At 39.3% G+C, this 17,669-nt stretch overlaps 1 protein-coding gene across 1 annotated transcript in view; it reads left to right on the top strand.

Moving 5' to 3' along the window:
* Window positions 1-17,669, top strand: part of mettl16 (methyltransferase 16, N6-methyladenosin) — a 34,927-nt gene that overhangs the window by 8,954 nt on the left and 8,304 nt on the right. Inside the window, exons 3-7 of the mRNA XM_026923959.3 lie at window positions 8,590-8,777; window positions 11,214-11,354; window positions 11,469-11,581; window positions 11,781-11,923; window positions 16,201-16,270. Coding sequence (XP_026779760.1) covers window positions 8,590-8,777; window positions 11,214-11,354; window positions 11,469-11,581; window positions 11,781-11,923; window positions 16,201-16,270 — 655 coding nt within the window. The remainder of the gene's footprint in view (window positions 1-8,589; window positions 8,778-11,213; window positions 11,355-11,468; window positions 11,582-11,780; window positions 11,924-16,200; window positions 16,271-17,669) is intronic.

Raw genomic sequence — 17,669 nt, 5'->3', positions numbered from 1 at the left:
GTCTGCGTTCACCATAGAAAGAACAGAGAAGCCTTCAGTAGCTCGGGTGATAAGAGCTGTATTAATCTCCAAAGCCTGCTGCCAGTGAGAGCTGCATTATTAATGCTGAGGACCCTCGTCTCACATAAAGGGAATAATTATGGGGTTTAGCCCTAGCCCCCTTACAAATGACTCGCACACCAGTCAGGGGGTCTTAGCTGGGGGTCTCCTAAACCTGTATCTTCTCTACAGGACACTCGAGTGTTCCAGAGTCTTCCAGTGGTGGCGTGATTTTACACTTAAAGCGACATCAGTATTAGGTTTGTACATTAGCTACGCTCTGTTATTATCTGTCATTTGCTCCGAGGCCACTTTCCATGTGGTTAATTGTATGTCATTTTCCTAGAGTGGTTCAAATGAAGTGGAGACAAAAGCAGAGACACTGAGCTGAAAGTCCTCTGGATTTCTGGAGATCAGGTGTTTATAGGAACGTTATGTTGAAAGATAATCCTGTAAAGAACAGAGATTAACCAGGCTCAGAACTATTAGCTTTTTTGCTGTGGTGTTTTGTGAGATTGAGCAAATAATTTTAACTTTACTGTTGTTTTATACTTCACCAGCCACAATAAGTAAGGTTGTATACTTCACTTATAAATCCTGATTTGCTTTCAAGTCTGTAGGGATTCTGGAAAACCTGGACATTTATACAATACACATGGAATTGGAAATGTCATGGTTGCTCAAGATTCAAGGTAGCTTTATAGGCCATGTGCAACAAGTGCATTGGGATTCTGACTGGTACTATATTAGCAAGCTTTGTGTGTGTGTGTGTGTGCATGTGTGTGAGAGAGATTAAGAGAGTTTATTTATAATTAGTAAATATTAATCCCACTCTTTTCTGGCTGAATCTGAGATAATCTGAGATATGAGTTATTCTGATGGCAGCTACATGAACTGAAGGATTGCTGTGTGAAGATTAATTAAAGATGGCTGATGTTCATGTTGAGCCCTTAAGCTAAAATCTAGCTAAATATTAGCTACAAGAAAACATTGAAGAAATTAAAAAGGAATCAGTATCAATAAATGTTTAGGATGAAATTATAGAGCCTTGTGGTTTTCTGCTGTTTTTATGTGGAGTGAAGAGTGTAGGTGTGACTGCTAATGCTGCCTCTGTGGTGGTAAAGAATTAGGGGCTAATTAATATTTGAAAGTAATTAAACACATTGTGTGATTTGACAGCTCTAGGGTACAGTGATCATTTTTCATCATATATCTTTGATAGCTTTTTCCAAAAAAAAACATTTATAAACCAAAACTCCCTGATACAGAATTGACCAGGAATTTTCCCCCAGCCCTACTGCATCAGCCTAATTGCACCCTAAATGTATTCATTTGACCTTTGACCTTGTACCCATTGGTTACATTTTAAAGGCTTAGGTTTCAAGTTGTTTATATGGTTTTCATGTTCTTGAAAAATTCAAATTGTTTTTGTGCCTTTGTCACTGAGCACGATTTATATTTATATTAATTGTCATTGTAACCAGCAAATGAACTGATTAGATTTTGGAACTTTGGAAGTTTTTCTTCAATAGCTTCCTTCACAGTTAACGTATATTTACCTTAACATTTACAGCATTTGGCAGACGCTCTTATCCAGAGCCACTTACATTTATCTCATTTATACAGCTGAGCAGTTGTGGGTTAAGGGCCGTGCTCAAGGGCCCAGCAGTGGCAGCTTGGCAGTGCAGGGATTTGAACTCACAACCTTCAGATCAGTAGTCCAACATCTTTACCTCTGAGCTACCACTGCTCTATACAAATTTTAAGGGTAGTTCTGGTGAACAAATTAGTATCTAGAAGGACTAGACTTGTTGGAGGGGAAGGCATCAGTGTCGACTCTGTTGCCATCGAGTTCGACTTGTTTACTGTCTTCTACTTTCTTCCGCTTATTCTCTTAAACTTGACTAAAAAAACTAAACATTACTTCTAATATTGTACATCTTGACTGAAAAAAAAAACTGTGTGGAATATCTGACAGTTTGACCTTGTAGGAACATTGGGCTGGTCTCCATGAGGGAACACTTTTAATTAAAAAAAAAAAAAAAAAAAAAAAAAAAAAAAAAAAAGTGCCCAAATGTTTCCTTTTGGTTACTGAGGTTATGGATAGATTTAGGTGTAGCATCTAAGGTCCTCAAGGATAGTAAGGGGGTGTGAGTGTGTGTGTGGATGTGTGTGTGTGGATGTGTGTGTGTGGATGTGTGTGTGTGGATGTGTGTGAGGATGTGTGTGTGTGGATGTGTGTGTGTGGATGTGTGTGTGTGGATGTGTGTGTGGATGTGTGTGTGTGTGGATGTGTGTGTGTGTGAGGATGTGTGTGTGTGTGAGGATGTGTGTGTGGATGTGTCTGGGTGTCTGTATGAGAGAGAGAGAGAGAGAGAGAGAGAGAGTCAGTATGTTAGGGGATTGTTAATATTTATATTGTTATTTTTTTTCTTGTTAGGGACATTTTTTAAAAATGACCCTCTGACCAGCAGCCCCTTCTATGTGTCATGGAAAATGTTTTTTAGACACAGAGGGAATGCTGCTGGCATTTATTTTGCATGCTCAAGCTTTGTTTGGACAGTTAGGAAAGGCCTGCAATATTCATGAACAGTTCATGAGAAGGTGTAATAGGTATAATAGGTTCTAAAGGTGACCTTGTGCCAGGTGATGCAGAAGTAGAGAGCTGTTTCAGTCAACACCACAGGCCTTTGTCTGACTGGAATACCTATTAATGGTGTGTGGGTGTATGGGTGCACATGTAGTACTTAGGTGTGTGAGTTTCTCTTTTCCTCATTCACACCCCCTCCCCCTCACACACACCTCTATCTCTCTCTCTCTCTCTTTCTCTCTCACACACACACACACACACACACACACACACACCTTGTTATGTGTCTCAATCCTCTGCCCTGGAGCCCGTAACACTGCTCTCTGACCTCTCTGCTCATGTCTTTCTGAAAATATCATCTCTTGCCTCCTGCTTTTTTTCTTACAGCCTCGTTGTGTGTGTTAGTGAGCTGAGCATTGCAGGATAGTGCTCTATATTGGTGTAAGCCATTAAACTCCTGTTACATCAGCGTATTTGGCAATATTCCCGTCACTGAGCTTTCTGTCTCGTATAGTCTCACAGCAGCAAGGACACCAATATACACTGTCAGCAGCACACACACACACATCGTCACAGCTCCTGTCAGCATCACACATCTCACTTGCTGATGCTCAGGCCTGAAGCTTTCTGCCTCTCTCCCTTCATTAGCAGCTAAAAATAGAGTGCAGGCTAACAGATAGGAGCTGTAGTTAGAGTATTGATTATGTCCTGGTTGTCCACAGCGAGTGCAGTAAAAACATTTTTATGAAAATATGATTACTGAAAAACTGCTGAACAAATTTACATTTAAATTAAAACAACTGCAGTAGTTTTTTTTTTTTTTTTTTCTTAGCCATTCTGAGATCACTTGTATGCTCCCACATTGACTTGAAAGCAGATAAATTAAGACTTGAAGGCGTTATCAGCCAGTCAGTTGTTAGCTAGTGTGAACGGTATTAAGCCCTGCACAGGCTACTAGCTGAATTAAATACACAGTGTAGGAAAATGTGTGTGAATTAGTTTAATGTAGTAAAAAGATACTAAATCGTGGTCATAAAATTGTTATGCTTGTGTGCGCTTTACTATATTCATACTCTTTACTTGCTGTTTAAATTTCTCATATTAATGAAATTGGTTTATTTTTGTGGTCTGTTTAAAGAAACATGCACACAACTTATAAGATAAGCTGCGTTTAAGCAGGTGGACTTCAGTCTCTGTTATGGATAGATGCATATGAAAGAAAAACATCCAAATCATGTGGAATATAGAGTCCTTCTTAAATAGCCCTGTGTGTCAATGACACATTCCCACTTGAAGGTATACCTTCATTAAAAATCCGGATCTATAGCAGAGACTAATGGGTTAGTCTCAGCCTCAGATAGTTCATGGCCTACATATTGGATATACTTATTGCACACTTTTCTGACCACAAGCTTCAGAATCTTCAAGGTTGCAATGTTATTGTCTCTCAGCACTTCTGTGCGTGCACACACATACAAACACCAGTTTCTGAAGGGAAAACAAACACTGTGACTCATGGTGCCAAGAACTAGTGAAAACTAGTTCACAGCATCTTTTCTTGAAAAGTATATTAAGAGGTTTTTTTGAGGTATTTATGGGCAGGTATATGTGATACTCTCGCAAGTTTGTTGGCTGGCTCTGGGAAAAGTTGTGATTTGTTATATAGTAACTAAAAGCAGAAGCTAGATCTCTGGCAGATACCTAAACTTAGCTGAAACCTGCTTGTGCAGTTTATTATTCTTTACGTTTTCTTTAGAGAAGAGCACACATCAAACCAAACACGGATAGAGTTTTAATTCAAGAACTCACTTTAGCAAATCGAGAGCATGGAAGGGTTCAGTCAGTGATCGACATACGAAAAACAGGGCCTATAGACCAAATGAACAGATAAACCAAAACAGCATAATAGTGAACAATCAAGAGGTGCTGCGTCACAAACCAATCCTGTAGTACAAAAAGTGTTAATTATATTTTATTAAAAGATTCTGTAGCAGCCGTAAAGTTACATATATGAAATTATTGAATAGTGTATCAATTTTTTCATTATATGGTTTGTTTCAGTGTCTGTTTCAATACATATATCTGTATTCTGTGTTCCCCCGGGGTGAATGATAGATATTGCACCTGCCTTTGCTACTTCCTGTGGGCACCTATTTTAAACAGGAAGTGAGGTGGCAATGGGGTGTGGGAAGGGAGACAATTTTTTGCATGTGATAGTACCTTGGAATGGCCTAGATCCCTTGTTTGTAGCTTTGTGATTTCTTTATTCCAATAAAACGTCAAGATTTTCTTTACTTGTTGCGAGTAGCGTCAAACACTCTATCCCACACAGAAGTGGCTAAATTTCATTTAACGGAAGCCATTACAGATTCATAAATTCAAACCAAGCTGATTCAGAAGGAAGTTCTTTGTCTTCTTTAGTCTCCCATTCACTTGTTTTTTGACGCAATTTTTGTCTGAACCACACTTGACTTTTTCATTATATTGACTTTCTCTCTCTCTCCCCCCAATTTTCTCATCAATATAGTTGACCCAATTAAGGCGTAACCATGGAAACCATCTGTTACAACCAGATTCATATTTAATATAACTGTCATCCTGAAGGTCACGTTAATGGATTAATAGACCTGGTTAAAATGCTGAGTTAATTAGAGTTAATGTGGCTGTCATTTTATAACGAATTGCTATTTATTGACTAAAATCAGCTAAAGAATGTGTTAAAATGTAATGATTTAAAAATGTCTCGTATATTGGCAGAGAAATCCTTACTCACGCATGCGCAATGACACACACTGTGTTTGTTTTAATGGGTGGGAAGGGGGGTTTTGTTTGGTTTTGTGTGTTTATTGGTTGTCTTGCTTATCTCTGTTTTTTTTTTTTATATTGCTTTGGGCCGTGGAGAGTCAGACTGCTGTCCGCACTGCATTATAACACTGCAACCCACTGACCGCAATGAATTCTGGGGCTCAAAAGAACATGCCCTTCCTCTTCATAGCTGGTGTTTTCATTGATGTGAGCAGTCTATAGACTCTTTTAGAGGAGAAGGAGGAGTGAAAATCAATATTCAGGTATAGCAGATGTTACCTTCTTGCTGTTTCTCCTCAGAGCAGCTTGAGGTTTTTGCAGAATGCTGTTGTTCTAAATGATTTCTAGTGAAATATTAAGCTGCTGTTTAAAGAATTACATGATCATTACCACACTGAACAGTGCGTCACATGTGGGCTGATGACTTCATTCACCTTCATCATATTTAGCTTAATTACATTATGCTTCATAAACAATCCTATATGGAGTACTTCAAAATAATCATATATATAAAATACTTTTAAGTATTATATCATTAAATATTATATAATTAAACAATTTTTATGATACATACTACATATCACAATGTTTAGTTTTTAGTTTAGAGGATACGCAAATAAATAATTAATTGATCAAACTGACAATTATATGTACAATCACAGAAATATATTAAAAATTCCAATTAAATAATCAATTTTTACAAGCAATATAGTATTTAGCAGTATAATATATAACATAAATAAAATTGGTAGAACGAAATTAGATTTAACTTCCAGTCACTACGACACTGTTTGTAGTGTTCTAGTTTTTTGGATAAACACCAGTGATACCCACAAAACTCTCACAAAACTGTATGTAGGCATTATTTATTGAAATATGGATATTATCATTTCACCCACCCTTATTTTCCAGGCTCCTGTTTACAAATCAATTTTAAATCTGGAGCCAGTAGTGTACTTGGAGTTAAGAAGGACATTTTTATTCTGTTATTCAGAGACAATGTTGTATTTGTCTGTCCATGTCTGTGAGCTTTATGCTTTTAAACATGAATATACATGTCCTGAAGGGAAAGAGCTTTTGCGGTTTCTCTTCAGCATAAAGGCACTCTAGGAAGTTCTCTTTTCTATCATCGTTCACCGAAAACCAAACTAACCAAATATTGGCCAAATATACAATGCAGAACAATGAAATATAGACAGTGTATGAAAGGTCTTGTTAGAGAAGCGACGGTTCCGGGGGCTTTAGGTAAGTTATTGAGTTTCTGGTACTGGGAAAGCCTACATACATGTTATGTACTTTTGACCTTTTGGAAACCAAAGAAACCTGGAGGGGACCCATACAGATAGTAACCTGAGCTCAGGATCAAACCAGGAACCATTAAGCTGTGACGCAGCATCACTCCCTTGGTATGCCACCATAAAATGAAATCAAGTATTCAAGATGTTGAGTCAAGATAACAAGTTATTAAGAATGGCTGTGCATTTGTGAAAATTGGGTTTTAGTTGCTTCAGACTAATAGCACCTATGGTCTTCCTATGTTGTTTGTGTTACCATGGATGTTTTCTCATCTGTAAAATGGACCTCCAACTTCTGCTCCTTTTTTTTGTACTTAGAAAGAATACAAGCCCAAGATTGTCCCATACCTTCAGTTAGTGCTGCACAGAAAATGGTTATGTGCAAAGACTTGTAACAAATCACTCAATGCGTTTCTAGTGTTTCTGTAGCTGTTTTGATGAATCCCAGTAACCATGTGATGCTGTGTCACGTTGAGGGTTTACCAATCTGTATATTATTGTAGTACTTAGTTCATATTGTGCAGCGCTAGCTTCATTGAGTAAGTAACTGCAGTGGTTAGCAGCTCACTGCAGGTGTTTTTAAGTGTGCATTGCAGGCTGACGACTCAACAACACATCAGCGTTGTACATGCCAAGACTCGATTCTAAGCTCTCACGCAGAGACGCACACAAAACACACACATGCAAACCCCTTCTTTCAAGAGGTGCCAGACTCCCCTCCTCACAAGGAAGCATCTAATTACATATTGGGAGGTGTGAATGGAGGCGCCTTAATTACACCTATCTTTCTCTTTCTGTTCCACACGTGCTCTCTGTGCTGCAGAATGCATTAGGGGTGGATCGGTGCGGGGAAGCTGGGGAGTTTCTGGTGTTGATGATGCACACGCCATCAGGGGAGTCAGTACAAATGGAGAGATGTAGCTCTGTTGTGTCTCTCCATCACTGTGGACGTTGGAGCGATCAGCACTTACGAGTTGAAAGCCGATTTACTGCATGTTTACTGATGCACATTAGGGATGAGGGAAAAGAATCGATTCCTAGAGGCTTCACAAATGTCTCCTGCAAGATTGTGTATCAAACCACAAAATATCACAGACTATTAAATAGTCTTCTGCATGAATATTTTACATGAAAAAATATTATTAACAATTATTCTAAAATGTTATACGGTATTTCTTTGTCACAGACAGAAGTAACATTAGCAGTGACATACTATTATATCATTCTAAATTTTGATGCATGTCTTTACAGTAATGTTTTCTTGTTATTGATATTTAGCTCAATTCTACATTTCTTAGGTCACATGGGATCCATGTAAACATTAACCATCTTAACTCATGTTCACACAGATAAATTATATGTATTTTTTTCAGAGCCTTTTTGTATGCCAAGTGACTCCAGGGTCTTTAGGCCAAAAAGGAAAAATAAATAAATGAATAAATACAACGTTTCAACAGACTATAGGCAAATAAAAGAGCTTAATCATTTGCCTGGATTATTTATTTATTTAGTTTTGCTTAATATTAGGAAAATTTCACTAGTGAAATTCATTCTGAAAGCCTTAATGGAAGTACCTAAAGCCTAGCGTTTTTTATGATGGATAAAAAAATGATTTAGAAAAGCAGCAATTAGTCATACTGTTAAAAAAAAAAAAAATCAGAAATCGAGCTGCATCAGGATGTGTATTGTGGCACCTTTGTCTAGAATCCCTAGAGATTGCCACTCCTAATCCACATAATGCAAAACGACTTACGGCTTTTTTTGTTCTCTCTTCCTCTCTGTATCTCTCTGTCTGTCTCTCTGCCACCTTTTCTCTCTCTCTCTCTCCACTTTCTTCTCACGCTCTTCACTGTCCTGCAGGCTGAATTTTAAGGACCCTGAGGCGGTGCGTGCTCTCACATGCACACTGCTGAAGGAAGACTTTGGCCTGAGTATTGAGATTCCTTTAGAGCGGCTCATCCCCACTGTCCCACTGCGCCTCAACTACATCCACTGGGTGGAGGATCTGACTGGCGGACAGGGCAGTCCACGCAGGGGCATCGATATCGGTACACGGTTCTTTAATGCAGTACCACATCCCCGCTTCTCTGCTCCCAGCAGCACACAAGGCTTTGCACACAAGGCTTTAAACACAGGAGGTTTCAGCCCGTTCTCTATTCATCATGCAGGCGAGGCGACACTGACGGCAAATTCCCACGAAAAACTGAACAGTGAAATTGTAGTTTTGCAGCTAAATCTGGTAGTAGCGAATTATCACAAGCTGTACGCTGTATCATCGACTTATATAAATAACTTAGTAGATAGGCAGAACAGAAGCATGTTATCCATGTTAAAAACAAGTTCGCTTATTGCTGACAGTCAGCATTGCTTTTAAAATAATATTTAATTTAATGTGCATTCCAATATACTTCTTTATTTATATATTTAATATAGCTAATGGGTTTACAATGGGTGAAAATAGCATTGGCTACACAGTCCAGCTATTTTCACACTTAAAAGCCACTAAACCACTGAAAAAATTTATCTAACTTTAGTCTAACTATTATGCTGTATAAACCACTAGCTGTCTAGAAAGATTGCTAACATTAGCCTATAAACTAGGTTTGCTAGCAGCATTAGGATAACTGATGTATTGCTTGAACCAGTAGCCAAGGAAGGTAGCAGGCTAGTAAACGTTAGGCTAATTATTCTAATGTTTAGTCTAGTAGCTATGGTCACTAGAAAACTATCAAACATTAAACTAACTATTAACTAGGTTTGCTTTCAACTTTAGGTTAACCATTATATTGTATAAAGTGCTAGCCAAGGAGGCTGGCAAACCGGCTAACGTCAGGCTAATTATGAACATGTTTTGTCAAAGTCACTAGAAAGCAGGCTAATGTTAAACTAATTGTTGTTATGTTTGAAGCAGTAGCTGAGATTGCTAGAAATCTGGCTACCATTAGGCTAACTATTCTAAGGTATAAAGCAGTAGCTAAGGTTGCCAGCAAGCTAGCTAACAATAGGATAACTATTAAATAGATGTTCTAGCAGCATTAAGGAAAACTATTAGGCATATATTGTGTAAGCCAAGGTTGCTGTAAAGCTAGCTAATATTAGGTTAGCTAATATTGAATATTATATTGTGTGAACCAAGTATCCAAAATCGCAAGAAAGCTAGCTAGCATTATATAATGTAATTTCTCTAGCAAGCTAGCTAGCATTAAGCTATTATATCATGTAAGCCAGTAGGCAATGTTGCTAACGTGTTAGCACTCATGTTTGCAGATCAGTGGCCATTGTGAAAATACCCTCTGCCCTAAAATACCTGAGCATTGGACAAGCACTTACTATGCATGAATTTATATATTTCTTTAAAACTGCTTTGTGGCAATGTCCATTGTTAAAAGCGCTATACAAATAAAATTGAATGGAATTGAATTGAATTAGCATGCAAGACACATAAGCATTGTTTCACCCGCCCTATGAGAGCTAATGTAAGCAGCAGAATTGTGACTTTTCATACAGGAAACAGATGGAGGGAGACAGAGCAGTGAGCGGTTTGTCACATGCTGTGTGAAAAGCCCTGGTTCTCAGACTGTGGCAGCGGTGCCAGTAGGTTTACTAATAGGCAGATGTCTGGTGGTGAATTCTAGACAAGATAAAGCTCCTCCAAATCTTTCCCCTCCCTCGCTCGGAGGATCTTCGGCCACTAGGATGTCCCTGTCACTGCTCTGCTTTTGTGTGGTGTTTGTTTCTGAGGGGAGCAGATGAAATCCTTACACAGCTGTCCATCTGTTTATTTTTCCTATCCCACTTTCTCAGTGAGTCTGTTATTAAATTGAGGTGATGTTATTGAGTTATTCACTTCTTTGTGTGGCTTTCCTGTCACACACATGATGAATTGGCCCGGTGTAACTCTTTAACTCTGGCTTCAGAATCCTTTTAGTCTGTTAGGCATCCTGAGACTAGCAGACGTGGGTGGCTAAATAATGGATGAGTAGAGGTGGCCTGCTGCACGTTATTGCATTAGAGACCTGATCTATCATTTTGGTGGGGCGTCTGTCAATTCAGGTCATCGTGTTAACAGACTGCCTTGTGCTAACTGACATGCACATGTCTTCTCACATATTCACATATTGTAGCTCCACATAGACCTAACGTTTAAATATGAAAGCTGCAAAATTTCATTTTTACACAATTTAATTTGATACTTTTCTGTTGCAGTTGGTTTCATTCATAATCCATAATAACAATTTTTCTTTTCTCCTGTTTACTAAAATAATGCAAGAGTATACTGAAAACAGTGTGTATCAATGAAATTGAGCTGCTGGCTAATTCATCAATAATGGGGTTCCAGTACATTGTGTTCTTCTTCAACTGCAATCGCGTGTGTAATGAAATATTACTGAGATGGAAGACTTGGGGTGGAACAACATGTAAGCTCTTTGTCTTCTCTCTGTGTGTGTGTGTGTGTGTGTGTGTGTGTGTGTGTGTGCGTGCAGGTACGGGGGCCTCCTGTATCTACCCCCTGTTGGGAGCCTCAATGAATGGCTGGTACTTTCTTGCAACAGAGGTGGATGACATCTGCTATAATTACGCCAAGAGAAATGTTGAACAAAACAATATGGCAGACCTGATAAAAGGTACGAGTGTGTTCATTCACTGATGAGGGTTTCATGCTGACTTTGATCCGAGTCTGTGTGGGATTTGAGTGGGATTTGAGAAATGGGATTTGTGTGTGTGTGTGTGTGTTGCAGTGGTGAAGGTGCCCCAAAAGACCTTGTTAATGGATGCACTAAAGAAGGAGTCAATAGTGTATGATTTCTGCATGTGCAATCCTCCTTTCTTCGCTAACCAGTTAGAGGCTAAGGTAACAGTGTTTTCTCTGTCTCAGACATGAACACTGGGTCATTTTCTATTAATGTATAAGCTTTGTATTTTGAATAAACATGAATCTACCAATTAATCTATCAGTCTAATACAAGCATCCATATAATTCTTGTTCTGTTTCAGCTGCTAATAATGGCCGTTCTATTGTTGTCTGGCTTGTGTGTCATTTACTCCATCAGGGAGTCAACTCAAGGAACTCGCACAGACCCCCGCCCAGCTCCATCAACACGGGAGGAGTGACCGAAATCATGGCTGAGGGGGGTGAGCTGGAGTTTGTGAAGAGGATTATCCATGACAGTGTGCAGCTTAAGCGGAGGCTCAGGTTTGATACACACATACACATGCACACACAAACACATATTTATATTGGCACACATATAATGCATAACTATCCGTACCGTGGTCGAGCATTGTGTCAGTTTTCCATCATATAATTTTACCCATAAATGTATGACTTATGACTTTGTTGGGCGGTGACTAGTAATCGACTAATTCAATACTCAATCAATGTAATCAAAGTGTAATCAGATTTGCTCAATTCTCAATTATTTGATGTTAAAATGTGTGATACTTGTCAAACTGAGACACTACAAGCTTGTAGTTGTGGGCACACCCACATACAGCCATCGGTGCCAATACTTTATTCTTAGTTTTAAAAACAAAAAAAAAATAGAGAAGATTGAATGCACACTTTGTCACATATCCTTAAAATACAACACTAGAAATCTTCTAATTTTCTAAAATTCAGAATGCAGAAATGTTATATGATGTTATACCCCATGTAGTTAGCGTAGACAGTGATTAGAATGCAATTTGGAGTTTGAGGATAGCAGATTTTACATGGACCATGGCTAAGAAATGTAAAAATGAGCTAAATATCAGTGACAAGAACACTTGCTGGAGATAAATAAATAAAAACATTATTAGATTATATGATAAAATTGTGATCTTGCTCCAAAGCACCCAGAAAAAGAACAGTTAAAATGAGGAAGAAACGTTGGCTTTATGCTACTCTCAAAGTGATATGAGAACCAGTAAATTGCCTGCACTATTTTTAGCTCCACTTGTATATCCTGGCTCAGAGTACATGGGTACATGGGTAGGTTTTGGGTGGAATGTGTAACGCACTGTCTAATGGAAAAGTGGCATTAGACCCATGTTCAAATCCCAGTGCCACTGCAGCATGAGGTCTGAGGGAGTGAATTTGGCCATGTTTTGATTGCGATGTACTTGCCAGAGTCAAGTAATTAGTATACATGTCTAAACGTGTTGTGCTGCTCAACAATGCTCAGTGGATGTTAATACAAAAAAAAAAAAAAAAAAAAAAAAAGGCTTCACATGTACCGGAGGAAGGCAGGGTGCAACAATAGAAATAATTGTCTTACGTTCAGAAAAACAAAAGCTTGCATTTAGGCGTCTCTTAGTCTTTTCCCCTACGCAGTGCATATTATGGAGGGTTATTTCCAGCTCCTGTGGAGGTGCAGAGGGGAAGAAGCTGTCCTGATGAAGGGGCACAGCAGATGGAGGCAGAGATGGAACTGTCATCCAGAGTTTGTTTAATTAATTGGCAGAAAAAGCAAACGATTACCCATGCAGCATCCGGCTTGTCCGATGGGAGCAGATGTGTGTGCATGGCAGTGCACATTAGACCTGATTAACAAAGCCACACCTGGAAGCCCCAGGGGAGTGGCTGCGTGCGTGTGTGTGTGTGTGTGTGTGTGTGTGTGTGTGTGTGTGTGTGTGTGTGTGAGGCTCTTTCAGTTACCTCTTAAGCATCTATGCACAGCACATCTGCTGACTATAGACAATGATTACACACAAAATGACAGATGTGTTTTTTTATTGTGTAAATTTTTTTTTGCAAGTTAGTTTGCAATTGCAAATAAAGCTAATTTTGCCATTTTCTTTAACATTTATGAGATGCACATTGTATGTGAGTTTCATAATGCATGCCATAAAAATAATAACCATGGATAGTTTTACCTCTGGCTTTGAGAAGATGCTTACATATTTTGCTGCTTTTAGATGATTATACCTGGGAATGTAGCTGCTGATAGAAAGCATGGTATTAATCGTCGCATGAGCAATTAATTTAATTCATTACAGTTGCCAGAAAAATGATTGGTTCCGACTCAGAACACTGAATATACTGAAAATATTCAATTTTGCTTATTTTTCAACAATGATCTAAAAAAGTGTTCTTTTTTTTTTTTTAACAACAATCATGTGAATAACTTGAGTTGTTGACATAATGATGGAGACTCCAAGCACTTAGGGTTAGGTTATTGGTTTCAGACCAGCAGTGATTTGGTGCTCCAAGAGAAGAGAACCAAGAGAAGAGAACTGTTTTACAGTGGAAACAGTTGGAACAGTTCCAGATTAGACATCAGAACCAGCACACTGTTGGTGGAAGAGGGATGTTTGTGTTCTGAGTGCATCTCGTCAGGACTAGAAGGCTGTCAGTGTAAAGAGTCTGTGCGTGTGCACGTGTATGTGTGTGTTTTTTTTTTTTTGGCTGGCAGGTGTCCTGCAGACAGATTGCTCTTCCTCTCTAAATCCATAGAACTGCAATTAGACCCAGTCTTCTCCCTCTATCTCTCCCTCTCTCTCTCACTCACACACACACACACACACACACACACTAAATACAGATCTAATTTCACAAATTGCCAAGAGCTTCTTATTATTGGCATTTTAATTGCTTCCTCCTTAGAATGAGTTAAAGGACGAGTGTGTAGTGAATGTTATTTTTGCCTGTTCAGTTTCATGGTAATCTGCAATCAGTTTAGCCTGTTAAGTGCTGTTAGGTTCTCAACAGCACGAAGAACATCTGTGGATATTAAGATTCTTTAATATTTTATATAGAAAAATGAAATGGATTCTGTAAGCCTGGGGCTTCTCTGACTTGGGTATCCCCTGAGGAGTTGGGGGTTGGCCCTCAGTAGAAATTCGGCTAGACACCTTGCCAGCCTTGTTTCCCACTGCTACTCTCCTCGTAAATTGATGGATGCTCTCTTTGATGGCAATTATTCGTATGGATTATTTGATCCTCAAGGGCTTCAGTTGTTAAGCGCTGCATGTACCAGTCAGTTACACATAGATTTTCCTTCTACTGTGTTTTTGAGTCCAGTGATGGCTGATGAAGACTCAGATTTTACTGTGGAGGATAAGCATTGATTTTTTTCCTCTGCTGTGTGACTTCAAAGTCCTGGGCCTGGTTGGGTGTGATACAAGCTGTTTTCTCCAGTCCTCGCCCAGCTCTATAGTTTGGGTTGGGATCAAACACAACGCCCAACTGAGTCATATACAAACACATAGCAAAAATCAGGTCCTTTGAAGAAAGAAAGTTTGTTGCAGGTTAAGGAGACTGGATGTGGGCGAGATGGGCAATGAATATTTAATGTCTTCCAAAAAATCCGGACATCATTGTTCATTCATTCATTGTTATTATTTAGGAGTTGTTAATACTGATATCATTATATGGCCAGAGGTTTGTGGACACCTGATAATCACACCTATATGTGCTTGGAGAACATCTCATTCCAGAGTTAGTCCCCCTTTGCTGTTACAAAAACCTCCACTCTTCTGGGAAGGCTTTCCACTAGATTCTGGAGTGTGGCTGTGGGGATTTGTCCATTCAACCACAAGAGCATTAGTGAAGTCAGGCACTGATCTTGGGAGATGGAGACCTGGTGCAGAGTCGGCGTTCCACTGTATCCCAAAGGTGTTCAGTGGGTTTGCGGTCAGGGATCTGTGCAGGACACCTCGAGTTCTTCCACTCCAAGCTCGGCAAACCATGTCTTCACGGACCTCACTTTGTGTACAGGAGCACTGTCATGCTGGAACAGGTTTGAGCCCCTTAGTTCCAGTGAAAGGAAACTATAATACTACAGCACACAAAGACATTCTACACAATTCCAACTTTGTGGCAACAGTTTGGGGGAAAACCCACATATGGGTGTGATGGTCAGGTGTCCACAAACATTTGATCAAATGAATAATAAAACCAGGTTTTTATGTTTTAAGAATTCCTTATTTGTCTATAGGTTTTAAGAATTCCATATTTGTAACTTTTGCAATTAAAATGATCATTCATTCATCTTCAGTAACTGCTTTATCCTGGTCAGGGTCCTATCCCAGGGACACTGTGCACGAGGAAGGAATACACCCTGGATGGGACACCATTCCATTGTAGGACACAATGCACACACACATTCACACCTCTGCACAGACAGTAACCTGAGCTCAGGATCAAAACTGGGGAACCTGGGATTGTAAGATGATTTTGAAATAGTTGAAATATTTCTCTATAAACCAGTGTGAAGTTTATTACTTCACCCTTGTACCATGCTATGATTTACATTTTTATCAGATTATAATAGAAGAGTGCAGCTTCACTTGCCATTCACATCATCTAAAGAAGGGGAAGCTCATACATAACTTTTGTGTAATTATGTTACATGGCTTAGTAATTATTTTTAGCAGTGTGTTGAGTTTTGGGTGCATGTAAACAGTTCATTAGGAAACTACAATTGGAATTGATTTGGATTAACAAATATCTGTGCATGTAAACACAGCCGCTGTCTTTGTCTTTTGCAGATGGTACAGCTGCATGCTGGGGAAAAAGTGTAGTCTGGCACCCTTGAAGGAGGAGCTGAGAAAACAAGGGGTGAGTGGTGCCGCGTGTGTCCGCATGTATACGAATGTGTGCAGCATTTTTTATTAATCCTCTCCAGATTGAATGAGTAAATGTGCAGTGCAGGAAGAATCTGCAGGTTAATTGATCTAAATCAGCTTTCCTCAAGTGGCCCTGAAAGTGCCCCGTGAAACAGAGCTATGATGGGCTGGATTTCATTAGTTCATTAGCAGTCATTAGCTGCCGTCCCCTCCTCCATGAACAAATAAGCCCCCGGCTTGGCTTTGTGTGAGCAGGACTCTCTAATAGCTGTGACTGCAAGCTGTTCTCCACGTTTACAGGTTATTAGGCTGGTATCAGTCTTCTCTCCTCTCTTCATCTGGAGGTGTCAGAGTGCTGTCACCTCTCATCAGAGCGATGGTGCACTTGGCTGTGTTCCAGCACTCAAGCCTGATCTCTCCAATCTGCCCCGTAGCCAACTAATGGGGCTCTAATTAATATGCTAATGAGACTTGCTCTCTTTCTCTTGCTCATTTCCTGTTCTTCTCCTTTTTGCTTTTATCTTTAGTTTAAATGGCCATTGCATTTAGAGGTCACTTAGTAGTCTAACTATGTCCTGTTTTCATGATCTGCTTTATGTAGTGGTGTGAAGACAGTGTGAAATTAGAAGAGAGTGTGGGATTATAGCAAGGCTTTCCCTGTCCAGTTCTGTACACACAGCCGTGATCCACGATATACGTGTAGAAGTGCATCATTTCACACCCGGCCACAGACTCTCCTCAGGTGGAAAGGATTTGACTGATGACCTACTGGCCCCCTAAATGCAGCATGCATCTGCTGCTTTCAGTGCTCTCGTGCCGTCTGCAGCCAGTCAGAAAATTCGCAGGCTGCTTTTAGGTCTCTTGTGAATGGATATGAGAGATTAGCATACGGTTTGTGTGGTTTGAATTAGTGTTTGACTTGAATTTTTCTTTCCATAGATTTAAAGTAATTTGAATTCCAACCAGGTTTTAATATAGTTCTCACTCCCAATATAGATCTTAATATAGATCTCCTCTTGGGTGGCTGATTCTGATGAAATAGTTTGGAGATGTGTTGACACAACACTAAATTCACATTTGTCCATTTAACAGAAACTTTTCAGTACAGCCATTTCAAAATTGAAATGCATAATCCATTCCACACCTTTTTGCAAATAACATCCAATATGCAAATTATTATATGATGATACTGTACCCAGAAACATTTAGGGCCATCATAGTAACACCCATCTTAAGTACTATTCGGAATAATATTTTTGGACATATAAGTAATTTTGGACGTATAAGTCATAAGTAATGTTGCCAGAGGATGTCTGTAGTAATCAGGATTGAATCGCACAGGATAAGCAATCTCTCTATAAATCACAGAGATGGGAGTGTCATCACGCTAG

The sequence above is a fragment of the Pangasianodon hypophthalmus genome, chromosome 14, assembly GCF_027358585.1.
Source record: "Pangasianodon hypophthalmus isolate fPanHyp1 chromosome 14, fPanHyp1.pri, whole genome shotgun sequence".
NCBI lineage: Eukaryota > Metazoa > Chordata > Actinopteri > Siluriformes > Pangasiidae > Pangasianodon > Pangasianodon hypophthalmus.
Note: the sequence above shows the minus strand (reverse complement) of the source record. Positions and strands in the feature narration are given on the sequence as shown.